A 24,691-nucleotide genomic window follows, 5' to 3' on the forward strand; every position below is an offset into this window, starting at 1 on the left:
ATGATGTCCTACTGAATATGGGATTCAATAAAGAACTTGTAGCATCAGATGTCACAAAAGATGGTACTGATGTTGATAACAGGATTGTAAAAAAAGATGATAATCTCGTAAAGGAAGAATCTTTAAGAACGAAAGTGCTTGAATTTTGTTCCACAGGGTCTGTTTTCAATTTTATATGTGAACTGCTTGGGTTCTCTAATTTCTGAAGTGGTTGTTAATGTCACATCTAGAGGTAATGCCAGTGTCCAGAGGGAAGATGGTAGATGTAATAGATTTCTTTGGCTTTTTAGAAATGGATGATGCTGAAAATGAATCATTGTGCATTATGTGTTTATTTTCTGTTGAGACTTTACTCGCTACAGACATATCAGAGATTTTTGGATTGACTAAAAGAGTGGAAGCAGTGGAAGGCACTTCATAAGACTTCTGGAGGCAAGGGTGACTTCTGCCATAGATTTGGTCTTCAGGGAAGTAATCAGAGAATACACTGGTACAGATACTGTGCACATTACAGAAGGACTCAATGTTACAGAAGGACTCAGTGAAGTGTTTATAGACATTTGAGAAGCAACTTGAGTTGAAGATACGGTTGTGGGCAAAGCAGCAGAAGTTATGCCTTTTATTAATGGAGATGCCTGCTTAGGAACAGTTGCTGAAAGTTTCACTGAAAAAAAGAATGGCTTTGGAGAAAATATAGCTAGAGAACTTGCATGTAATGATATCAGAGAAGTTTTAGAGAAGGGTTTTGCTGTTTCAAAATATAAAGCTGTGATTAATTGAGGAAAACTTGTCTTGAATCTAGCAAATCTAGTAGTCATAGGAATCTGAGAAGCAGTTAATTCAGTGCAGAAATGTCTGTTTGTTGAATTGTAGTTTGACCAATGCCAGGCAAAGCAGAGATAGGAGATATAGATGTGCTTAGTGTCTACCATTGAACCTAGAAGAAATAGAAGTCCTGTGAAAGCTACTTTGCCAGCCAGTAAAGCAAACGACACTTCAGAGGACGCTGCTGCTCCCCTAGATTGACTTACTGAAGAACTCCTACTCTTCCTAATCCCTGCAGGCAGCTCAGTATTGACAAAAGATGGCTTGGAGGTTAAAGCTGTTAATGTTGAGTTAGGGGGAACAGTTCCTAGCTCAGTAGTAGATGCTTCAAGTGGAAACAAAACTATCACTGGGGAAGAGGTTCTTAACAACACAGAACGTGTTGGAATGAGATTTGCACTGAGCAGGGTTGGTGGAGGTGCTATTGTAATGGGTAAAGCTATAGATGCAGTAGAACTGACAGTACGTGATGTGACTGCTGAGGCCTGAAGAGCAGTTGGAAAATCTTTTGAAGAAATGAGTTGGGAAAGGACAGGAGGGCTGTCTATGCTGTGAAGTACATCAGAAGGCTCTACTGTACTTGGTAATGAAAAAGTTGAATAGGCGGCTGCATTGGATGCTTCCAATGAATAAAAGTCTGTAATGGATTGTGCCGACATATTCATTCCCCTTAAAGTTGTGTTTGCCTTCATGGTTATTTTGGCTGTCACACCGGTATGAGTTGACTCAGTCCCTGAAGTAACAAGTAAAGGAGGTGTCTGAGGAAGTCTCTCTGTGGTAGCACCCGTGTGAGAGATTAACAATGCAGGTTTTGTTCCAATTGCTGATTCTGTAGGTGTCACAGGTATGCCTAAAAGGAAAAATGGATGTTTCACTGAACTCAGATGACTCAAAAAGTTTTCTGATTTTCTTTACAAATGGAGTAGCTATTTTTTATTATTAGTGAAAACCTTGATTTTGCAGAACAATTTGAAAACAACAAGGGAATTCCATGGAAAATTCAGTAAATCAAAAATAGTAAAATATTTTTAATAGATACAGTGTAGAATATGTTATCTTCTTTTATATCTTTGGAAGGTAGCACACCATAGGAGATAACTTTATACTAGCAAATATCAAATAAAACATATTTAATTCAAAAACTTATAAAATAAGAGAAAGCATTAAATGTAATTCTTATGTTAAAAAGAATAATGTATCACCAAAATAAGCTAATAAAGTGGTATCTTCACACACCAGAAGCTGTGAAATAGATTCACCAAATTTGATAGTGGTGGTTTATTAGCTGAAAAGTCTGAAATTTGTTCACAGTATTTCTTGCATTTGGGATTTTTCTTTTGTATATATATTATATACTATCAGCATATAGGAAATACATAGTTGTGGTGAGTATAACACCTTGACAAAAGTTTACATATAAGAGACATTTAAAGAAATTAAAGAATTCAACTTTAGTTATGGCTTGTTTGGATGTAGGAGATGTATTTTCGATGTCTGTAAATGGAGTCTATGTCCCAGACAGACATTCTTCAACAGAAAGACATTTTGGTAAAGCTTTTGACAAAATATATATATATATTTGATTAAAACCTTTCTGAGATCTCTAGAGTTATTGATAAGATTATACCAATGTAATAAAATGTACTTACAGTCTTCTGGATAAACACATTTAAGTGTGATCTCATCAAGGATCATGTTTTTGGGACAGTATGGCAAGCATCCTTCAACCCTTTAAAATATTACATAGTTAATTATAAAGCCACAGTAGAAATAAAAATTAATTTTAGAATCCTATAATTATTGACTTGTTTAAGTTGGAAAAGACCTTTAAGAACATTGAGTCCAACAGGAAATTCAACACTGCCAAGTCCATCACTAAGCCATGACCCTGAGCCTGTAAGTCTACAGGCCTCCACAGATGGTGACTCAACCACTTCCCTGGGCAGCCTGTTCCAATGATTCACAGCTTTCTCTGTGAAGAAATTCTCTATAATATCCAATCTAAACCTCCCCTGACACAACCTGAGGCACTTTTGTCATACCACTTGATACCTGGAAGAAGAGACTGTCACCGACTTGGCTACAACCTCCTTTCAAGCAGCTGTAGAGAACGATAAGATCTCCCCTCAGCCTCCTCTTCTCCAGGCTAAACAGCCCCAGTTCCCTCAGCTGCTCCTCAGAGGACTTGTTTTCTAGACTCTTCACCAGTTTCGTTGCCCTTCTTTGGACACACTCCAGCACCTCAATGTCCTTCTTTTAGTGATGGACCCAAAATTGAACAAAGTACTTGAGCTGTGGCCTCACCAGTGCTGAGTACATGGGGATGATCACTACTCTAGTCCTGCTGGCCACACTACTTCTGACAGAAGCCAGGATGCTGTTGGCCTTCTTGGCCACTTGGGTATACTGCTGGCTCATATTCAGCATACTCCAGGCATTTTTCCAGGCTCACATGCAATAGTTGAAGCATTTTTCCAGTTACTCTTCCCCAAGTCTGTAGCATTGAATGGGGTTGTGACCCAAGTACAGGACCCAGCACTGACTCTTGCTGAACCTCATACTACTGGCCTTATCCCATTGCTACAACCTGTTCAGATCCCTCTGTAGAGCCTTCCTATCCTCAAGCAGATCAACATTCTCATCCAACCTGGTGTTATCTGCAAATGTACTGAGGGTGCACTCGATCCCTAGGTCTCAGGCAAAGAAGGCATTGACTACCACAACTTTTTCTCATCCTTTTTTGTTTCATTTCCCCCCACATCCAATAAAGGACAGAGAATCTTCTTAGCCCTCCTTTTGTTGCTGTTAGCAACAGTAATATTTTTTACTGTTTTTTGCAGCAGCATCCAGATTAAATTCTAGCAGGGCTCTGGCCCTTCTAATTTTCTACCCACATAACCTCATGACATCCTTGGAGTCCTCCAGAGCTCCCTAACCCTTCTTCCAAACGTCATGAACTCCTTTTTTACCCCAAGTTCCAACCAAACCTGTATTCAGCCAGGCCAGTCTTCCCCATGGCTCATTTTTGGCACTTGAGGACAGCCTGCTTCTGGACATTTCTGATTTCCTTCTTGAGGAATGTCCAGCCTTCCTGAGCTCCTTTGTCCTTCAGGACTGCCTCCCAACGTACTTTGTCAACCAGTCTCCTAAATAGGCCAAAGTCTTCCCTCTGGAAGTCCAAGGTGGCAGTTCTGCTGACCCACCTCCTTACTTCTCCAAGAACTGAAAACTATCATTTCATGATCGATATGTTCAAGATGACCTCCAACCATCACACCACTTACAAGTCCTTCTGTTCACAAACAACGGGTTGGGCACATTCCATAGTTGGCTCACTCACCAGCCGTTTCAGAAAATTACCTTCCACGCACTCCAGGAACCTCTTAGTCAGTTTCCCCTCTGCTGTATTGTATTTCCAGCAGACACCTGGTAAGTTGAAGCCTCCCAGAGGAACAAGGGCTAACAATTGATTAAATTGTTTCACTTTGGCAAAATGAAACATTTGATTGTCTTCCACATCAGAGGTCTGAGAACTTTCCGGTGTAATGGTCAACACAGCATTTTGAGGCATTTTAAGGTCAATGAACACTGAATATTGAACAGCACAATTATGTTTCTAAATTGTTAATGATCAATTCTTTGCTTAGGCTGATGAACATGATATCTTTGGACCCTTATGCTTCCATGGCCAAGTGGAAGTTCAGATCCCTAAGCAGGAAGGATTCCCATGGGACAAAGACCTTCATTACAAGACTGCTGTTTTAGCCAGATAAGTTAATTTCAGACATTAAAATATTAACATTGACTCCATAGAAAGACTTGGTTTTGTGCACTTTCAGCATAGAGGAATGCAGAAAAGTCCATATGTTCCCTTACTTTTTAATTTGGGTGGGATTATTAATAAGAAAATCATGATATTAATACCCAATGTGCCCGCATAGAGAAAGCTAATAATACCAATAGAGAAAATTAGAAATATTACTAATATTCCTCAATATAAACTGCATGTGCCTAGGGAGGTAGATTGAAACTCAAAATAGTAATTTCTTTTCCACCAGATTTTGTGCCTTGAGTTTTTAGGCATTTTTTCCTTTTAATTTGTTATGGTTCCGTGGATGCCAGGGGAGATCCCAGGAGAGGGGAGCTAACTAACGAGATGATAACGTCAGCAGTGTGAAATCCCTCACAGTCATGCCAATGATCGTCGCTTAGTATAAATTTCCCTTCTCTTACAGGAGAGGGCGTAGTCTACCCTTACTATTCCTACAGTTTTTGGTCTCTGACACATAAAACAGCACACATTTACAGCAGTGCAGGATGCCAGTTTAAGATGTGAATATAAATCCATAGAAGGGAAAAGTCTTCATTTAATGTAATAGATTTCTGCTTAACCACTACCAGAAGCTAATTCCCTGGGTTAAATACAAGCCCTCTTTCTCTTGTGTTGAAAGATCACATCTAAACAGGAATATATACTGTGGGAAATGAGAGGCTCATTGTAAATGTTTTCACATGACTTGTGAGAGTTGCCCACGAGAGTGCTACTGAAAACTGGATGAGTAAAAATGAATGGGTATTACAGCTGCAGTAATTCTCAGAAAGCATATGGTAAGCATATTACATAAAAGAGCACGGTAGCAATACTGAGCTTAATTTGACTTACGGAGGGAGGAATTTACATGCTATTCCTTCAGGATCGCTGCACGTTTTAACACAAGGATTAGCACAAGATTCATATCGCCACTCACACATCCTTCTATAAGGCACAGATGCACTGAGTTCTGAGAAAAAACCAAAAAGTATTATTTATTGGTTGTGTAGTTAATAAACTATACATTTATACTCTTTTCTATAATATACACTGGGATTTTCAGGAAAAAAAAAATAAACAAACTAGAGAAATTTTTGAGAACTTTCAAATAGGTGAGATTTTTTAATTTTCAGTTTCAAGTCTTATTTTGAATTCAACCAAGCTAAAGTAAGTGAAGTTTCAAAGATATACAGCTACTCACTTTTACAATGTATTCTGTTTAAAAAACTCCATTAGACTTAGTGAGGGTTAAGTTGGTTGCAGAAGCAATACAATTACTCTGCTCATTTAAAAGAATAGATATCTATAGCTTACTAACAAGACATTAACATGGATCTTTCTATGGCACAACTCATTCATTTTGAAAGAGTAAAATAATGAAAATGTATCTCAAAGTAATCATCGTATCTGCAAAAATTAGAAAAGAATGGCATTTGGAGGCAGGGTGGAAGACTATGACAGAACAGTAATTAAAAATCAGATTAAAATGTTTGTCACTATTGCTGATAAGAGACAAGTGCTCTGAAGGGAAGCAGAAAGAAAACCTCCATACTTATCTCTGGGGATTATGCAAAATTTACCTTCAATACTAAAGCTACTCAAATGTTTGAATTCTTCTGAATCATCGTACTTTGCCACTTTAACACCAGACGAGGTGAGAATGATGAAAAAGCCTTTTTTACTGTGAAGTTCGAAAGCGCTGAGCCCTGGACTCCAGAGGCCTTGGTGGTGGAAGAAGGTGGCTTGTCTCTGAAAGGAGGCACTTGCCTGCCACCGTTCCAGTCCAATGGTTTCATTGTCGTGTACGTAGAGAAAGTAGTTCGGTCTTTCTGCTGACTCAAAGGACACAAGAGAGAGAGCTTCCACAAAAGAAAAAAGAAAGAAAAACATAGTACCATTTTCACATAAAGCAAAGTGAGACTACAATCTATATATGCTCAGTTTTTAAACTGTCTGCTTCGTCTTTGCTTATTCCAATAATTAAATATCTAGACTATTTTAGGAGATGTGAAGATGCAGCAAAAATCAGTCATACAGATTGAAAAATACTTCATTGCTATTAGCAAAAATTGTTGAGAACACTTACGTAAATCTTTATCTTTGAAAAGACCTGGAGTTATCATGAAACTGAAAAATACATTTCCATGTGCTCCAGCTCTAGGCAGGGGAAATATCCTTCTACTGGATACATTAGCTCCTATAATTGTGTCATTCTCTCCATAACTTGCCAAAATATAGGGTCCTTCACCAAGACCTAAGGGAAGAAAAATCAAATAGAGAAAAAAAAATCCTTCTTGTATAACATATATAACATACAGAACTTAAATCTTAGTTGACATAGATTGCCTTAAATATTTCACAATACCTTGAATAAAATAAATTTGGAACTACAGCTCAATGCCTCAAGGTATTATGCTGGATTAGGTCTGTATCTATCAGTCCGGTGTATTTCCTTAATCCTTGCTTGCTGCCCAGAATGCCACAGATACAATGTGAGCACAATATGAGTGCAGGTAGCTATCCTCACAAAATGACCTGTACAAGAAAGCAATCTGGGCTGCTTTTTGATGGGATTTCGTGTTTTACATGTCCTTACTTCTATACCTTGAATAATCAAAAGAACAACCGTAACATTACTGTCCAAACAGACACTGAGGCTGTTCTAAGATCTACAGGGCAATTTAAAAAAAAAAATTAATCAAATTATAAGGCTGCAATTCAACTTTTGGCAGCAATACTGCTTAAGCAGTTGTCTACTTCATTCTCTCCCACAAGCCACTTGCTTCTGCCCCCCCACTGCCCCATTTATTATGCCATCCTAAGTGCTTCAGCAGTGAAGTGATCCGGCTGAAAAATAACCAGCTAATTTTTCCAGTCTGGTTCACCACATTGTCATTCAAAAGCTCATGCCAATGTAACAGTGACAACAGCCTCAACTAGTACCACTGCCAAAATGGTGCTGGCCTAACCTGCCCTGCAGCAAACCCCTGGAGCTATTTCTGCTGGGCTGGAAAGACTCACAGGGATACATCCAGCTACAACAGCATCCATCTCTGTCACTGTATCCCACTGAAAGAACCAAGAGCAGCATACTTCTAAAACCTTACCTTGTAAGTAATAAACAAAATGTGTGAGTTTTGTGAAGGGTTTTAATCCTTACAGTGGGAAGATTGAACCTCTTTCCCAACCTAAGACAACTCCTTTCAAATATGACTCTTCCAAGAAGGAAGGAATTCTCTTAATAATGAGATTTGGCTCAGCTAGAAGTTAAACACTAATTTATCAAGAAAACTCCATGAAAATAACTACTGGAAACTACATTGGAGCTCATATGCCCACAAGCTTGCCACTATATGACCACTTTTAAAGAGGTGACGAGACAATTTATCTTGAAAAGCCTCTTTATTCTAAATCAGTTAATGTTTATCCCTACATATTAACAGACATTTTGCCTATGACTTGAGCTAAAGCAGGAGTGAGCTGTAATTGATAAAGTTTCCATAAAGATTCAACAGTTAGACAGCATGCAGAATAAAGAAAATCAAAGGAGCAGCCATCCTAGTCCCAAAAGGTGTTTTGCTGGCATTTGGTAGTGGAAACATGCATAGCACCATCCTTGACCTCAAGCCTGGTACGCAGCTAAGCACCACACAGCCGCTCACTCGCTATCCCCCAAGAGAACTGAAGGGGAAGAACTGAAAAAACTCAGGTTAAGGTAAAGAAAGTTGAGTAAGTTTAGAAAAAAGAAAAAAAAAAAAGAAAAAAAAGGAGGACAAAGGAAAAGAAGCAAAGGAAAAGAAAACCAAGAAAAGTGATGCAAAAAGATGCCAGTTTTTTACCATCAGCCAAACGATGTCCAGTGGCACCCCAAGACATTCCAGTCCCAGCATATTCACCCCACCAGTTTTTATCGCTGAGTACATCATATATTCTGCAATACCCCTTGGGTCAGTTGGGGTAAGATGTCCCAGCTGTGTGCACTCCCAACACCTTGTACATCCCCAACCTACTCGCTGGTGGGGTGATGTGAGAACCAGGAATGGCCCTGATGCTGTATAAGCAGTAGCTACAAACCATGAGTGCATTATCAACACTGTTTTCATCACGAATCCAAAATATATTACCACACTGACTATGAAAAAAAAACCCAAACCCTCTATCTGAGCCAAAACCATTTTTCAATAGGACAAAATTCCCTTGAAATTATCGAAAGTCAGCTATACCTGGCAAGATTTCTATACTGCTACTATATTGGGCCAGACTCCTTGAAGCAGAAAAAAAGCATCTACAATGTGATGTTCATTATAGGATGCAACTTTTTAAAGAAGATATATCAAAAGTCACATTTTTATCATTGCATTTAGTCAAGTTTCCCTTCCTTTTCAATAACTTGTTTCCTACAAATCACATGCACAGTATCCAAATATAAGGCTGGATGCCACAGGAACTGTTTCTTAAACAAATACTTATTCGAAGGAACTCTTCTTTACAGTAAAATACTTGTGAGGTTTGTGCATAAAAACCTGTAACCTATCAATTTCAAAACATAATAGGTCCCAGTTCTGAAACTTAACAGTAGAGGCACAGGCTAACATCCATCTAGAACTCCTCGACTGCCAAGATATGTGGCACGGTGCATTAATCCACCCTCACATTGCATATCATGAGGTTATTAAAACATTAAGACATTTAACACAGCTGGGCCACTGACCTTCACCCATTAAAAATAGGGACATATTAAAGCTACATACACCAAATCAAAGAAAAAATAATTAATTAATTCAATTGAGGTTTTAAGTTATGGAGAGTAGTTTCTTTTGTGTCAAAGAAAGAGGGAAAAATAAAACAAAGCAAGCCACTTCAGAATGAAAAACTAAAAGATAATTGCATTGTGTGACAAATGTTCATAAAATTTCTGAGGGTTTTTTTTTCTTTCCAGAAATCATACCAAATTAATTGTTATTATAATTAATCTTAACTCAGACTCATCAAAAATGCATTATATCCGCACCATTCACTTCTGGAGAAAAAACCTTTTATCTCTCCTGTGCCAAAGGCAATTAGTTCAGTGAGATGAAAATTCAAATGGCAATAACCATATACATCCTTTTGAGTCACACAGTAATGCATCAGTATTTGAATTCCTTAACAATGTAGGATTGTCTGTTCTTGTTTATATAGGACAAATCCAGGTAATATTGCACAGAAGAACAGTCTTTTAGATATCCATAGCAGAGCAAGAGGGAAGGAAAAGCCAGTATAATGACATAATGATATTAAAGAGACAAGGGATATGCTTCAAAATGACATAAAATACTCAAGGCTGCTCATACCTCTACTTTCTAATGGATTCGAAGGTCCAGTTAGCTCAAGGGATTGTGGCTATGCAATCCTACCCTAGGGAGCAGGAAGAATGGAAAAGAGATAACCTCCAGCACTGTTGCAGCTGACAGTGATTCTTCTCAGGGTAAGTTCCAAAGGGTTTTATTTTCAGTGCACACTTTATCATGTTTCATGTGAGATGGCAGATGTGCTGTTTTGCTTACAACTACAGTTTGTTTCCATGCCACTACTGTCCCTGGACATAGAGTAGAAAGGATCATGGGGATTTGCTTTGCTAACTTGCTGAGCTCATTAAACTCATATTTCATTCCAAGGTTAGTCTGTGTGAACTGATTTAAGAAAAGCATCTTGAATATTATTATTGTTTTTTACAGAAACAAAAAATGAGAAGGGTAGAGAGAAATATCTTAAAAAAGCATCACAGGTGTTAGAATAGTATGTCAAAGATGCCTTCCATATTTTACAGTAGTCAATGTGGGGAATTATCTGTAGCTAAAGGCTGTATAAAAATGGATTCCATTTTGGAACCATGGCTTGCAGGTTTGTTTCTAGCATATGGCTGGTGTGCTTGCAGCCTTCCAGTAACTGAAGGGGCATACAGGAAAGCTGGAGAGGGGCAGTTTACAAGAACATATAGAAACAGGACAAGAGGTAATGAGTTCAAACTGAAGGAGGGGAGATTTAGATTAGAGATTAGGAAGAAATTCTTCCCTATGAGGGCAGTGAGGCACCAGCACAGGTTGCCCAGAGAAGCTGTGGCTGCCCCCTCCCTGGCAGTGTTCAAGGCCAGGTTGGATTGGGCTTTGGGCAACCTGGTCTATGGGAGGGTGTCCTTGCCCATGGCAGGGGGGTTGGAACTAGGTAGTCTTTAAAGTCCCTTCCAACCCAAACAAGTCTGTGATTCTGTTGGGAGTTTTCTGTGGCTGTGCTGCTGAGATGGTTTTTGTAAGCAGCAGTTACAGTTTTCTGCCAGCCTCGAAGTGTAAACTTCAGCCAATTCAAGGCCAAGAGACAGTCATGGCGCCCCTGAGAATCACATATAGGAGAAAAAAAAAATGGAAGCAGCTGCATTTTGCCAGCGGAGAAGGGAGCGAGAAGATGTAACAAGCTGTGCGGACACCAAGGCTGGGGAAGGGCGGGGGAGGAGGCACCCCAGGTGCCAGAGAGAAAGATGCCCCTGCAGCCCGTGGAGAAACCCATGGAAAAGGCCGAGACCCCACCTGCAGCCCGTGGAGGGGCTCCACACTGGATGGAGCAGGTGGAGACATAGAGAAGATGCTGTGACCCTACGCTGGGATAAACCTCTGCCAGCACTTGCAGCCATGAGGAGAATCAGAGACACAGAGACAAGCAAGAGAGAGTTTTGCGTCGGAACAAGTTTGCTGGGGGGAGGCTCTCATGTTGGAGAAGTTTGTGGAGGACTGTCTCCCGTGGGTGAGACCCCACGGTGCAGCAGGGGGAGGGTGTGGAATGAGTGCCCCCCCACCCCAGCCGAGAAGGATACCAATTTGCAAGGGACTGACCGAAGCCCCCATCTCCCAGTCCCTGCCCCCTGTGCTGCGATCAGGGGGAAGAAGGGAGTGAAATCATGACTAGGGTGAAGTCTGCTAAGAAGGGACCTGGGGGGGAGGTTAGAGGTGTTTTAAGATCTGAAAGAGGAAAACGGCTCATGAAGAAGTAACCGAGAGCCCCATTTTCTCCCAGTCCCTGCCCACCCTGTACTGTGAGTGGGGGGAAGAAGGGAGCAAAATCCTGACTAAAGTCGGCTAAGAAGGGAGTGGTTGGGGGAAAGTGTTTTAAGATCTGGTTGTGTTTGTTTTAAAATTTGGTCCCGCTCCCAACTCCGGTTTTCACTGTTCTTTGTAGTGTAGTGTAATAAATTAGATAGTTTTCTTCACTCTGTGTTGAGTCTGTTTTGCCCATGTTGTCAATGACAGAATGATCTCTCCCTGTCCTCATGTTGACTCCTGAGCCTCTTAATATATATTTTCTCCCCTGTCCAACTAAGAAGGGGAGTAATAGACTGACCTTGGTGGGCGTCTGGCCTCCAGCCAGGGCTAAACCTCCACAGATTCTGATTCTATGGTTCTAAGATTCTGATTCTATGCTAGAAAGCATGAAGAATAAGCGTATCCAGCAAGGTATATAAACACAAGGATGAATCAAAGACAGTAACATTAAATACTACATACCTTGATTATAATATTCACAGTCATAAGCTAAAAGAAAAAGAAAACAAGCACATTATTATGACATAGTAACCACATAATCTAGGGACATCTGCATCCTACAAATGTAAAATTCACTTTCGTCAGAGAAAATTTAATTTCCCATATTGTATTTCAATCAGTGACCTTATTTCCACAGGCTTTTATTCAGCTGTATTTAAACAGATGTGCCAGGACAGCAGACCTAAAGCTTGAATTATTCTATAGCTCTTCGTGCTGTCAGTGAAAAGCAGACTGAATCTCACTGCAGCCCTACACACAACATTGAAGGCACCTCCAGTGAAGTACAGCGGTGCCTTTCCAAGAGGCATGCTGTCACACCCTGAGCACAGCCAGTCCTCTTCAAGACGTCATCTAGGTGTAGAAAACTAGCAGCTAACACATAGTAAGCTTGAAAAATGTGAAGCAGTACAATTATTATCCACCTGCCTCTGTCATATTTGTATTATTGGGCAGCAAAAAGCGAAAGATGCCTCAAAGGTGAGTTCTGGTGCAAGGCCAGCCCAGGTACATACCACAGAGCGATGGAGATCGCCAGTGAATCGCTGCTCCTTGCTGGCAGCACTTGTGGGCATAAGCTGCAATACTGGTACACAAGCACTCACAGTCCCCACCAAGATTGCAGTTGCACGTATCTGTGTGACAATTTTTGACAAAAGAAGTCACATCAATCTGGAGGGGAGGGAAACAAGGAAAAAAAGAGGCCTGGTGAGTTAATTGCATGAGCTGTACAAATTCCTGTCACACCATTTTCAGGAGTGCTACCTCTGGGTTGACTGAAATAGTTTAACACAAAAATAATTGGCTTGATTTTTTTTAAGGTCTGAGCATATTCCTGTACAAAAAGTACTCTTTGAATAAGCAACGTGTACCCACGTTACAGGCCAAGAGAAAATTTTGCTCAGTGACTATTAATGAGTACATCTATCCACACACTTGCTGTTCATTGATTTTGGAGTTTATTGAAGCTGGCAGTTCAGTTGTGATAAGGTAAATGCTGCCATCTATAGCCATCCTGTCAGTTTTGCATGAACAGCAGCAGACCTACAGCTGCATCTCTCATTAAGTAATTAAAGGAACAACTTGTAGAGGGGCTATTTGGTCAAGGAAAAAAAGCTTAATGTTTTGCACTTACTAAGGTTTACTATACATTGCCTGCAAACCTTCATCAAATCAGAAACCCATGCCCTACCAACCATCCTGAAATTCTATCCCATTATTCCATAGTTCTACCTGATACACTATTTCTTGGATTTTCATCACCTTTTTTGTCATGTTGAGAACATTTCCAGAAAACTGTTCTTACTAAACACCCGGAATGTTTAAAGCAATGCTTTCCTTCAGTCTATACTCTGGTCTAGCTCAGTTGCAGAGCACTCATATGGCACACATCAGATTACAGAAATACCATCACAGTAACAAAGCAGCGCTTATCTAACACATAGACAGCTTCTCAGCTGGTGGTTGCTAGAAGCTGGCAGAGATATGAAGACTGGTTTTCTGCCTTCAGTGGAGAGAGATGCCATTTTTCTTACATTCTTTTTCTTATTTGGAGAACAGGGATGCCACTGGGGTGGGGGCATGAGCATGAACTCCATTGAAAATGTCTGTAATAGCTTCTCAGGAGCCACCAAACAGCAAGTCTGTCTCTTCTGTCAGCAGGACAGCATCTGTCCATTGGTCAGCAACATCCAGCTGTTGTGAAAACCTGGAAGGCTTGGGTCAAAGCTCCTGCTCAGTTCAGGAGTTATGAAGAAGACCTTTTTTCTGTGAGTGTTGAGGCTCCTTAGCCCCTGTTGAGTTCAGCGCTTAGCTGGGCAACTGCAATCCACTGATCGTTGCCAGTAAGAGATGCAAGATTCTGCCTCCCTGAAAGTAGGTGTTTCCAGACTCAGCTGAACTCTGAGGCTGCCTGTCCCATGGGCAGAAGTTTGCCTCCATGCACAGCAGGATCCTCCATCACCTGCACAGCAGGAGCAACTGTAAGAGCACTGCTCCAAGTACTTCTTGAAACCATTCCTTCCCCCAGTGTCAGTCATTGCTTGGGCTTTTTCCCTTGGCACCCTGTTCTCCACCCAGGCAACCAGCTGCAGATAGCCTTGACAGGAGAGCCATAATTTCACACACTGATTAATAGGTTGTAAAATCACCTGAAATGTAATTGCTTTGCAGGCTGTCCCATACATGATGGATATGTGTATGTGAAAATAGGACTACTAGTTAAAAGACATTTTGCACCTGGCATGCATTTTTAGCATAATTATGCTAAATTTTTGGTATAAAGTTTGCAAATTTTAACCATGACTCGGATAAGATATAAAAAATGAATGTTCAAGCAAAAAAAAACTTTCTTTAGGAGTTACAATAATACAGCTCTTAAAAAACTCAAAAGCTCCATTTTTATTTATTACATTCCACTTTGAAAATACAGTCATCACTATGTTCTCAGGCACATGCTGAAAAAATTCTTCACATAGTAACTAAAGTCAACATTAACAAATCTCTTGGGTTAAGCTATTGCAACCTCCTCCTCAGGCAAATTCCTTACCATGTTGATATCAAACTTCAGTCCTGAAAGCCAGGAGGTTCAGCTGGGACATCTAATGATCTCATTTAGTATTAATAGCAATACAGAAAATAAGACTTTGAGATGAAATGTTGTAAAGATTCTTACTTCCACAGGTGTAAAAGAAACACCTTCGATAACTAAATACCTTTGGGAAGCTAAAATCATAAATAAGGAAAATGGAAAGATCATGTCTTGCAGTGATGAAGGGTGGCCTAAATGGAATAAAAGATTTCCACACAAGCTGTTATTGTCCCCATCTTGTCTAGACTGAACTTTTTGTATGTTCTTGTAACTTAAGTTCCAGGCTCATCCAGGTATTGGGAAAACAAGGACACCAAGCCTCAGAGTTTGGATAAAAAGCAGATGATAAGCAGTCAGATAATTAAAAATACTGATAGGTCTGAAGCTGAAATCTTGCTTTCTCATGTTTATTTCTATATTGAGCAGGACAGTTAACAAAAAAATTAATTCAAAATAAGCTGTAGGCACATTATACAAATGTTTGTTTTAGAATCCTGCAATATATATAATCCCTAAAAATTTAGTTACCTATATAAATAAAAGATATAAATAAAACCTAAAGAGAACAGAATCTTGGCTATCCAGTCTACTAACACTTGGCTCCCAGTTATCACTATTATATTTAGGCTCCAGTCTTGAAAAGAACGAGGAGCTCTGCACAAACATAGCCCACCCACATAGAGGTACTTGCAGGATACTCCATATCCTCTATGGCATTCAGACTGAGGAGAATGGAAAGAAGAAATGAATTAATGGAATTTTAATATTTTTCTGCATGAAAGCACGTCTTGGATATTTCATAAACTTACCACATTGCGACAAGGTGCAAAAACATCACTGTATAAAATTGAGCATTCCTTTTTGGCATAAGGGAACTTCCTCTGATGTATCTCACATGGTCTTAGAGTTTCGTTTGGGCTCTTGCACTTAAAAACAAGCAAAACCACCACAAATATTTTTATGAAGTTTTGTTTACCATGAACTCAGGTACACTGTAGTATCATATAATTCAATACCTGCATACCAAAAATCATGTTTAAATGCTATCTCCTTCATCTTCCCCTTTCCCTGATTTGTTGCTGTAATTGAAAACATTTGCACAAAAAAGAATCTTTGTGTTTTGTTCTGAAGCACTAAAATGTTCCTGCTGTCTGCTCAGTACATAAAGACAAAATGTTTTCTTTGTGACACATTATAATCATTACCAGAGCAACCAACTGTAACATCACAAACAAATACGTGGTCCAAATCCATCCCTGGTAGTTCTGCACTGACTTTAAATGGAGTCACACTACAGATGGCTTTACCCCTGTAAGTTCAAATAAAGAAGCAGCGGTAGGAAGAGAGCAACCCATAAAAAAAGAATAGAGTCAAAGATCATCATGATAACTCAAGAATGGCTAAGATACAACTCCCTCTCTTAAAGTCTCTCTCTTCAAGAAGAAAAGGAAAGGCACAGAAAAACATAATAAAATTACACTTGGCACAGAAAACGTGGGTTAATCCAAAACCATACCCTTTTGGTGCAGCAGGAATGCCCAGGAGGGGGCAATGATGGATCCATAGGCAACATTGGGGTGTCCCAACACAGCCTCAGCTGCAGTGCAGTCACCCACCTATGCTGCCTTCCTGTGTGAATGCTCAGACACTGCTGCAGGGAGGAATATGCCGCCACTTCCAGGAGAGAGAAACCTTGGAAGCATCCCATGCTTCACAGTGCCAATGCAAGCATATTTCCCAGTAGCAAAGTGGGATTCTAGGCCTCCAGCTATCAAATACTCCTTTACAGTATTTAGATTTTGCAGAAAAGATGACCAGGATACATCTCTACAAAGGCCAAAGGTCCTTTCTCAAATAATAAAATAAGAAACCCCTAATGCCTACAGTGGAGGCAGATGAACTGTCAAGTGTGTCTGAGCACTGTCTGCCTGTGAGGTCGATATTGAACTCAGATCCTGAGTGCTCTGGGAGCCACAGAGGCCAGAAGACTACATGAGATTTTACAAACATATATACACACACACACATATATATAGCTGCAAAAAGGCAAGTGAAAGTTTGGGCTGCAAACACTACATGCTTTTTAAAAGCAGCTACTGAACTGATAAATTGGAAAAGACAAATTTACACACTGCATAAAAAGTTTTTACACATTTCTTGATGTACTGCCATCTAGATAAGCAGTATAACCACCAACACTACACATTTGCCTTGCCTGCTCACACAATTTAAGCATTTTATATGAAGAGTAAAACAAATCCAAAGGGAGATACTGAGTGAGACAAGCCTCAAAGTCTTTACTCCAAAGCAGAATAGGTATGACATTCTTTCATGAGGTAAGAGAGTTTGGTTCAATTTCCTGCTGTGAGTCAAGACAAGAACGGATTAAAAACTGGTTCTCACAGACATCCCAAGGGAGTACTTTACAAATACTGATTTTTCAGGAGGCTCACAAGTCTATAAAACCTTACATCTTCTTAGCACAAATACAATACCCATTCTTTTGTGCTATAAAACACAGTTGCAGTCATCCACTCTCTACAGCCTCTTCCTTTCTCCTCAGAAAGCAAACTTTCCTACTGGGTTATGACTGTTGCTGTTCTGAGACTTTTCTGTCTCACCCCTTTACCACTGTCAGTTTGTTCTGTTTACAAACTGCATCTAAAAAAAATTTAAAATCACCTTTTTTTCAATGTTCAGAAACTTTTTTTCCAGAGCTTTTTTCCCAGCGTTCAGATTCTATTTATTTTCAATATCCTGATGCCTCCAACACTAGAGAAGTTACAATTGTTTTTAAAAATGGGCTGAATCCCATAAGAAGCAACGTATCTAACGTTGTAGAAGGTCAAAATGCAGACAGCTATGATAATTATGTTATACAGGGAAAAATATATTCTTCCCTAAAGAGACTATTTGGTTTCTTTTAAATTCAGTACATGTTTTCTATGACACAAGACATTATTACTGTGTCATATTTACAGACATAAACATTAAATTTATCTCTTCTATGCTGCCCATGAGTTTAGAAAATGCCTGTATAATATGTGCTTAAAACATTCATTTATAAATTAAAATTTTCATCCTTTTTTTCTAAATTTTTACTGGACATGGGACTTACCTGTCCTAACACCCAGCTGTCTCCAAACACCTGTGCATTTCTCACCTCCATGTTGTTTGATGTAGTCAGATCATTTGAAGTATATTTGTCAAAATTTCCACATAAACCTGCCAGTTTTCCCTAGAAGAAAAGAAGGATTTATTTTTTCTACATATACTCTCAGACACTAATTGGTGTAAATTACACACATGGAACAAAACATTCTTAAACTGAAAAGGGTGAATAGAACTCTAACCTGTACTTTGAAAACATCTGACACTCTGCTATGCTTACAGTTTCGTAGTGCAAATAAGTTTTAATATGAATTTACGTTTTCCTTTTTTCTTCATGCTTTCCAGAATCTGTTCTTACTGTTTGCCTGTGAAAAAAGACTGGAATCTAGTTTATTTTTTTCTGAACCCTTTGTAGTTCATCCAAGCCAGAAGTCAAAAGTTCAGGTGAATTACCTCACGATTGTGAAGCCTGATTAGTTGTTGTCATTAAAACTTGCTGTCTCTAATTTTAGCTCACAATAGCAAGAACATTTGTAATAGCAGTTACAAAGGAGACAGCTGCAACTTTCTTGTGTTGGAGCACGTGTTGCTGATGGAAAAGGTATATATACATGCACCTACACATACATATGTAGAGAAATGATATTTCTGCAGACATTATCTTACTGAACCAGAGGATCTGGAAGAAAGAGTCATTAGAAACAGAAGTATTTGTGTCCCTGCATACAACTTGTAGAACTCAGCTCCCTGCTAGCTTGCTCAAAAACAGAAGAAACTTTTTGACTGTGTATATCACTGACTGACAAATCAGCTTGTGTGTCAGGTGTTTTATGGCTACTGGGACAAAAGCTTATAATAATGTTGCTTTAAAACCAGATTAGATGGTCACTGTGACTTTGACTCACACTTCAATCTATTCTAGCATTGAGTGTTTTCTTTTTCTTTTACTGGAAAGAGTCCCTTCTCAATGTGTGTGTTCACAGATGAGATGGAGCAGGAATGTAATTAGTGAATGTGCAGATAAAGTTGTTCTGCCAAGACTCAAAGACACCGAGGCAAATGATGGTGTAGGAATGAAACAGAGAAGAGCAACTGGCAAGAGAAGGCTGAACCCTGTCACAGTGCACTTATTGGGTTTAAATGTCAGGTTTTGTCTAGGCTTTTTCCTGTATCTTCTTTTCTTAATTTAAAACCAAAATATGACTCCATCTGTTCATTTCAGCAGCCTCTGTTACATCTCAGGGTGCAGTTCCATCATCAGCCCAATCCAATCTGTGCTATAAACTGGCTCTCTTTTTTTATCATTGGCTTCAGCAATTAGGAAATATACAGCAAACAGGGAAACTCAAAACTAACCCTCTCTTCCCACCTCACAATTAACTCTGATTCAGATCTGAAACACTGCACATCTGCCAGGTTGCAACACGAAGCAACAGAGTAACTGTGCATGTAGGAGCCACTCCTTTTCGGGAGTCCAGCCATTAAATGACATTCTCTGTCTCTTCTTACCTGGGAAATTCTAGTAGCTGAATACTGTGGTAAACATATATATCCTTGGGAAAGTTAGTCATGAGGAAAAGACAATCACAGTTATTCAACAAGAGGACACATTATCCACAAAGAGGGGTACACAAAATCTCAGGCTTTTATTTTGCTCACCTTCCATCGAGGTCCAACTTTAACGTGCATCATTGTCTTCTTATCCCACAGAATTGTAATGTCCTGTTCTGGAAAGTGTATCACAGTATAATATCCAGCCTTCCAAAGCTGATAGTTAGATTTGTTTTCATGTCCCCTTAGGGTCTTCTGACAGAAATGAATATTTATTAAGATCTAATGCAGTAAATCTACCAAGGTATGCAGCCAATTGACAACAAAGCATATAACGAAGAATACTTAATCTTTAGCCTATAGCTGGATCAATGATATTACTAGAATGTTGCTTAATACTTTGATATTTTGTGTTTATAATCATTCAAGCTTGCTTTGACTTTGTACTTTGGTTTCCCTTTCAAAACCAAGTGGAAAGAAACAAAGTCAATATGCTTTGACTGCTTGAGGCTTGTGAGAAGTCTTTGTAAGAGAAACAGAACTTGAAAACACCAATGAAAGCTGCTGCTTTGTCCAGGCCTAGGCACTTCTACCACATTCACTCAGACATGGAGATGTTTTCCAAAAACACGCTCCTTAGAGTTGTAACTTTACAATGCTTATCTTAAAGGGTAACCCAAAAAGGAAAGAAAATAACTAACCTGCTTCTCAGAAGGCTCACTAAAATAAATCTCAGTGTCTCCAACAGTGATGAAAACATTCTTTGAACAAACAATATCATTGTCAAAACATTTTTTGTTCTGAGCAATTATAGATATGTTTGAGTTATCTGTGCTCTGCAATATGAAGAAGAAAGCATTTTACTTATAGATTCGAGTGCATTTCACTCCTGCAGATTACCAACACAAAAAGATGGACAACGTAGTGTTTACACATCTTGGAAATTAAATTTAAGAAAGCTACCAACTAAGAAAACACATTTTTAATTTGAGAGCTGACCCCACAAATCAAACTTTGGAGTTAAATGCAGGGAACCATTACGTTCAGCTGTGAGTCCTCATTCTAAGGACTTCACAAACTCAGAGAATCTGCCTACCCCTAAAATGAAAGCCTGTTTTAAGCTTTTAAAATGTGCTCATATGTGGAATCCAATATTTACTGCACAGTAATGGTTGTCAAAATCGAGACATGCTATAAAAAGAGCTTTATTTTTAAACCAAGGTACATGAGATCAAGCTGTTTTCATATTTTTAAAACCAAGAAATCTACCATCTGTCAGTAACAGAACAATTTTTGTAACACCACTCATAAAAATTCAGAAAACCATGAGTTGAACTCAATGTTGTTGGAGGGGGTAAAGCTTTCTGCTGATGTTTTTGTTTGTGTTTTTTTTTCTTTAAAATTTAGAAGATTTGTCTACTATTTTATCTTTCAATTTGCTGGCATTTTAGTATCAAAAATTCAAATTTACTGCCTTCCCAATCCCACATGTGTTGTCTCTCCAGCCTGTAAATTAATTTTGCATTCTAATCACCTAAAATCACTTTTGTGCCTTGGTTCCACATGTCTGTTAATTGACCTACAGCTTCTGCAGCTCTTATATACCCTCAGAGAAACACACACACCCCTTTTAATTCCCCATGCTAAGATTGGTACTGAAGGAGAACAACTGTATTTTCAGAGTTGATAAAGCTACCACAAGCAAAAATAAAGTTGAGTTACTCTTATTATTTCTTATTTTAAGTTGCCTTTTAGTTAATTTCTAAACCAATCTTTGCAAGTCAACAAGAAGCCATAACTACAGAAAAGACTGGAGACTTAACTTCAAAACATAAATACAAGCAAATAACAGTGCTTCTGAATCCAGTTTAATATTTGATCAAATTCAGCCCTACAGTCATTACGAACCTGGGACAGATATGAAATAAAAAATTTGGAGGTGACAAGCCATCTATCTCATTTCCTGAGTCATCCAGCCATATATGAGACACTTGGGTAGTGCTTGAAACAAAAAAGTGTTTAAACTTCTTATTCCCACCCTCCTTTAAAGACTTACTGAGCCTGTGACTAGCTGAAACTAATTGCAGGTGCTAATGGGCACTGTGGGCATGACAGGAATGGTGGCTTCCAGCAGTTCCCCAGTCCTCTTGGCTCCAAGCAATCCTCTTGGAGAGCTTGGCCACAGTGGGAAGGATCCCTTGCTTTGGTCTATATGCACAGCATCTCTCTACAGAGCGTTGCTCCCTTCCTTGGTCAGTGCGCCTCTCCCTTGGTCAGTGTACCCCTGAAAGGTGCTGGGTACGTTCTTCTAACTATTCCTTGCTTGTCTCACCTTTGTACACTTATTTCTCCTGTGATAACCAGAATTCAAGAATAAAATAAAAAATCCAGCAGTTTTTCCTCACCAGGGAGAAACACTGCATACAGAAAATATGGGTGCTACAGGAAGCTGCTTCCCCCCCTCCCCCTCACCCCTTAGTAAAAATCACAATGACCAAACTGTTTAAAGAACACTATCAATTTATAAAAAAAATAAAACCAACACTAGATGATGGGAAAGTGTAAAGGTATTTTTGTTGCTACACAGAGGAGGTGCTGCAGCTTTTCTGCCCTTCGTCTAGCATGGCCCACAAGCCAGAGGATGCTGCTTCTTGGCACAGAAAACACTCGACAGCAAGCGTGAGCGAATGCGACGAACATAAGGCAGGGGATGCTGCCTGAAAGCTTTACATTACCCTAGTGCCAGGACTAAAGAAACAGGGGGTATGTGTGGCAATAAGCTTGGAAGATAAGGTGGGTAGAATTAGCCACGAGCTGCCAGTAGCAAGGGGGTGTAAGAAATCAGCTCTTCATGACTGAGCGGGGGAACTCAGTTTAAAAGTACTGAAAGCTTTGGGGTAAAGCAGAGTTCATCTGTTTCTTTCTGTTGTAAAGTTGGTTTAGGTTGTACTCAGAATAAAATTGGCCAATACCTTTTTGGGAAATACACTGTGTTTTAATTAAGCCAGGCTTGCTGCTGGAGTCAGTCCAGTAATTATTCCCCTCCAAGTCAGATAACATCCCAGAGCATTGTGTTGATTTATAGGAGGTGATGTGGTAAATTAAAAAGGAGACAAACTCATTAGTTTGGTAGATAGGATGCAAGCTGATACGTTCTGTGCTGGCCAACTGCAAAGTGAGCAAGGAAGCTACCTCCCCATCATGAGTCGGTTCAGAAAAGGGCCTTGCTTGCAGTCCATGGGTCTATTTGATGCCTAGGACACTGTGGGCTGTTTTCATTTCGGAGTTCATTCCTCTTCAGTTAGCTTAGCCTCAGCAAAAGGGAACACTCTGAGTTAATAGGGAAGCAATGTCTTTACTTTAAGAACAGAGATAGAGGGCTTTATTTTAAATAAGGATAGTTAATTCAGGCTAATTATCCCACAGTAAAAATACACCTTTTTTGGCAATGAAGGCAAGTTCTTGGAGCAGGAGAGGGTAGCTGTATTAGCTATGCTAATTGAAGCTGCTGCCTGTGCCTTCTGACAGCCCAGGCCAATCCCTCCAGCCGAACAGCATCAACATACTCAAGTCAGGAGTTTTTGTGTATGGTTGGGATTTGAGCCAAGGGCAAAAGTTGAGTTATATTTCAAGTTAACTCTGCAGTAAAGAGAACCCTGGAGACAGGGAGTGTTTTGCTGACCAAAGCCAGAACAGGGAGTCCTGAAGACATGTGAAGTACTTCCTTACTTGTAGGACTGCGTGTTGGTGTTAAATTACTAGAAATGATGCAGGATGGAAATGCAGAGAGACAGCAGTGGTGGTTCAGTAGATCTATGAGTAAACCAGACATTTAAGAAAAAGGGCTTCACCTTGAGTACTGAATCTTCTGTGCTTTTTCTCATTCTAATTTAATCTTAGACTTAAACCCAAATATAAAAACACCATTGTGGATTATTTACCTCTTATGGGTCAAATCTTTCACTGTAAGATTTGCTTTACATACATACCCTTGCCACTCTCTTCATACTCCTCAATAAAAATTGGGTCTTTGCCCACCTATACAGTACCAGCCAAATTCAAAGACAAATATCCTGGACTTCAAATTATTCTGCTTTCAGCATGGAAAAAATATAATGCAACCAAAACTTAGCACTTAACTATTGCCAACACAAAAGAAAGAACAGGGATTATTTAGGTAAAGAGAGTAAAACACTGAGGTGTTTAGCAAAACACTGAAGTCTTGAGCAAATCCTGACAGCTCTTAGGGACTGTAATGGTGTAAGTGATAATGATCCAATGATTCCATCTCTCTAATCTGTGCTGGATCCACACAGGTATGAACACGAGCTTATGTCACTGCTGCTGGAAGAAATGCCTGAGCAGTCACCAGGAGCAGGTCTAATGAATAACAAGGTGGGGGGTTGTTAGTTTTCTTCTGTTTTTTTCCCCTGCACAGTCTCTTTCCAAGACAGAGTCGCTCTTTACCTTTTTAGGTAAAATGCACCCAACAGGGGATGTACTACAGTTCATCATGTGAAACCTACTTATGCTGACAGAAACTAGAAATAAAATGGTTTTCCCACTGCAAGAGTATCTTCCCACGTAAATTACCATATCCAGCCTGTTCCAACTTAATATCAGTTTCTTTGTGATAACATGGAGTTGCCAAGCAACAGGGAAGACAGAGTCACAGCTCTGGGCAGTCAGTCAAAAGCTCATTGTCAGTCCTGCTTCTCAGGACATGCTTTTTCTAGACTTCACTGCACTTTTTTTCCATATTTCTTCCTAGCTGGAAAAGCAAAGCACTTCTTTGCTTTTATTTTTTTTTTTAAATTTTATTTTTTTAGTAGTGCTTGGGAATGCCAAGGTTTATTTTTGTTAGAAACTTTCTATTTCAATGTCCTGTTAGAAATTTTGTATCGTTGTCAACCAATGAGATTGTGCAGTTGCTTACATAGACAAAATGTAGCCTGGAAGAAGACAATTTTAAAGGCTCTGTATTTATCTTCTTTGAAAGTTTCATTAACATCTCTCTAACTGCTGATTCTTTTCTGTTCTTAATACTCTGATCTCCTCCCTCCCCCCCCTTTTTTTTTGTTTTATTACTTAGAACACCCTCTTTCAATCTAGAGTGGCCATAAAAGCATCTAGGGAGGTACTAGAAACTGGATAGACATAGATTAGTTCCATTTTCCTTTTTTTTTGAATGAGTCTTTAGATGTTTTTAAATGCACAAACAAATGCAAAAAT

At 39.4% G+C, this 24,691-nt stretch overlaps 1 protein-coding gene across 1 annotated transcript in view; it reads right to left on the reverse strand.

Moving 5' to 3' along the window:
* Positions 1–24,691, reverse strand: part of OTOGL (otogelin like) — a gene marked incomplete at its 3' end in the record, with an annotated part of 98,574 nt that overhangs the window by 27,625 nt on the left and 46,258 nt on the right. Inside the window, exons 26-36 of the mRNA XM_084275507.1 lie at positions 20,161–20,295; positions 19,568–19,714; positions 17,916–18,035; positions 15,607–15,723; positions 12,723–12,879; positions 12,172–12,198; positions 6,723–6,890; positions 6,217–6,495; positions 5,489–5,606; positions 2,475–2,554; positions 1,406–1,675 (exon numbers count right to left, since the gene is read on the reverse strand). Coding sequence (XP_084131633.1) covers positions 1,406–1,675; positions 2,475–2,554; positions 5,489–5,606; positions 6,217–6,495; positions 6,723–6,890; positions 12,172–12,198; positions 12,723–12,879; positions 15,607–15,723; positions 17,916–18,035; positions 19,568–19,714; positions 20,161–20,295 — 1,618 coding nt within the window. The remainder of the gene's footprint in view (positions 1–1,405; positions 1,676–2,474; positions 2,555–5,488; positions 5,607–6,216; positions 6,496–6,722; positions 6,891–12,171; positions 12,199–12,722; positions 12,880–15,606; positions 15,724–17,915; positions 18,036–19,567; positions 19,715–20,160; positions 20,296–24,691) is intronic.

This window comes from Gallinula chloropus (genome assembly GCF_964237585.1).
Source record: "Gallinula chloropus genome assembly, chromosome: 1".
NCBI lineage: Eukaryota > Metazoa > Chordata > Aves > Gruiformes > Rallidae > Gallinula > Gallinula chloropus.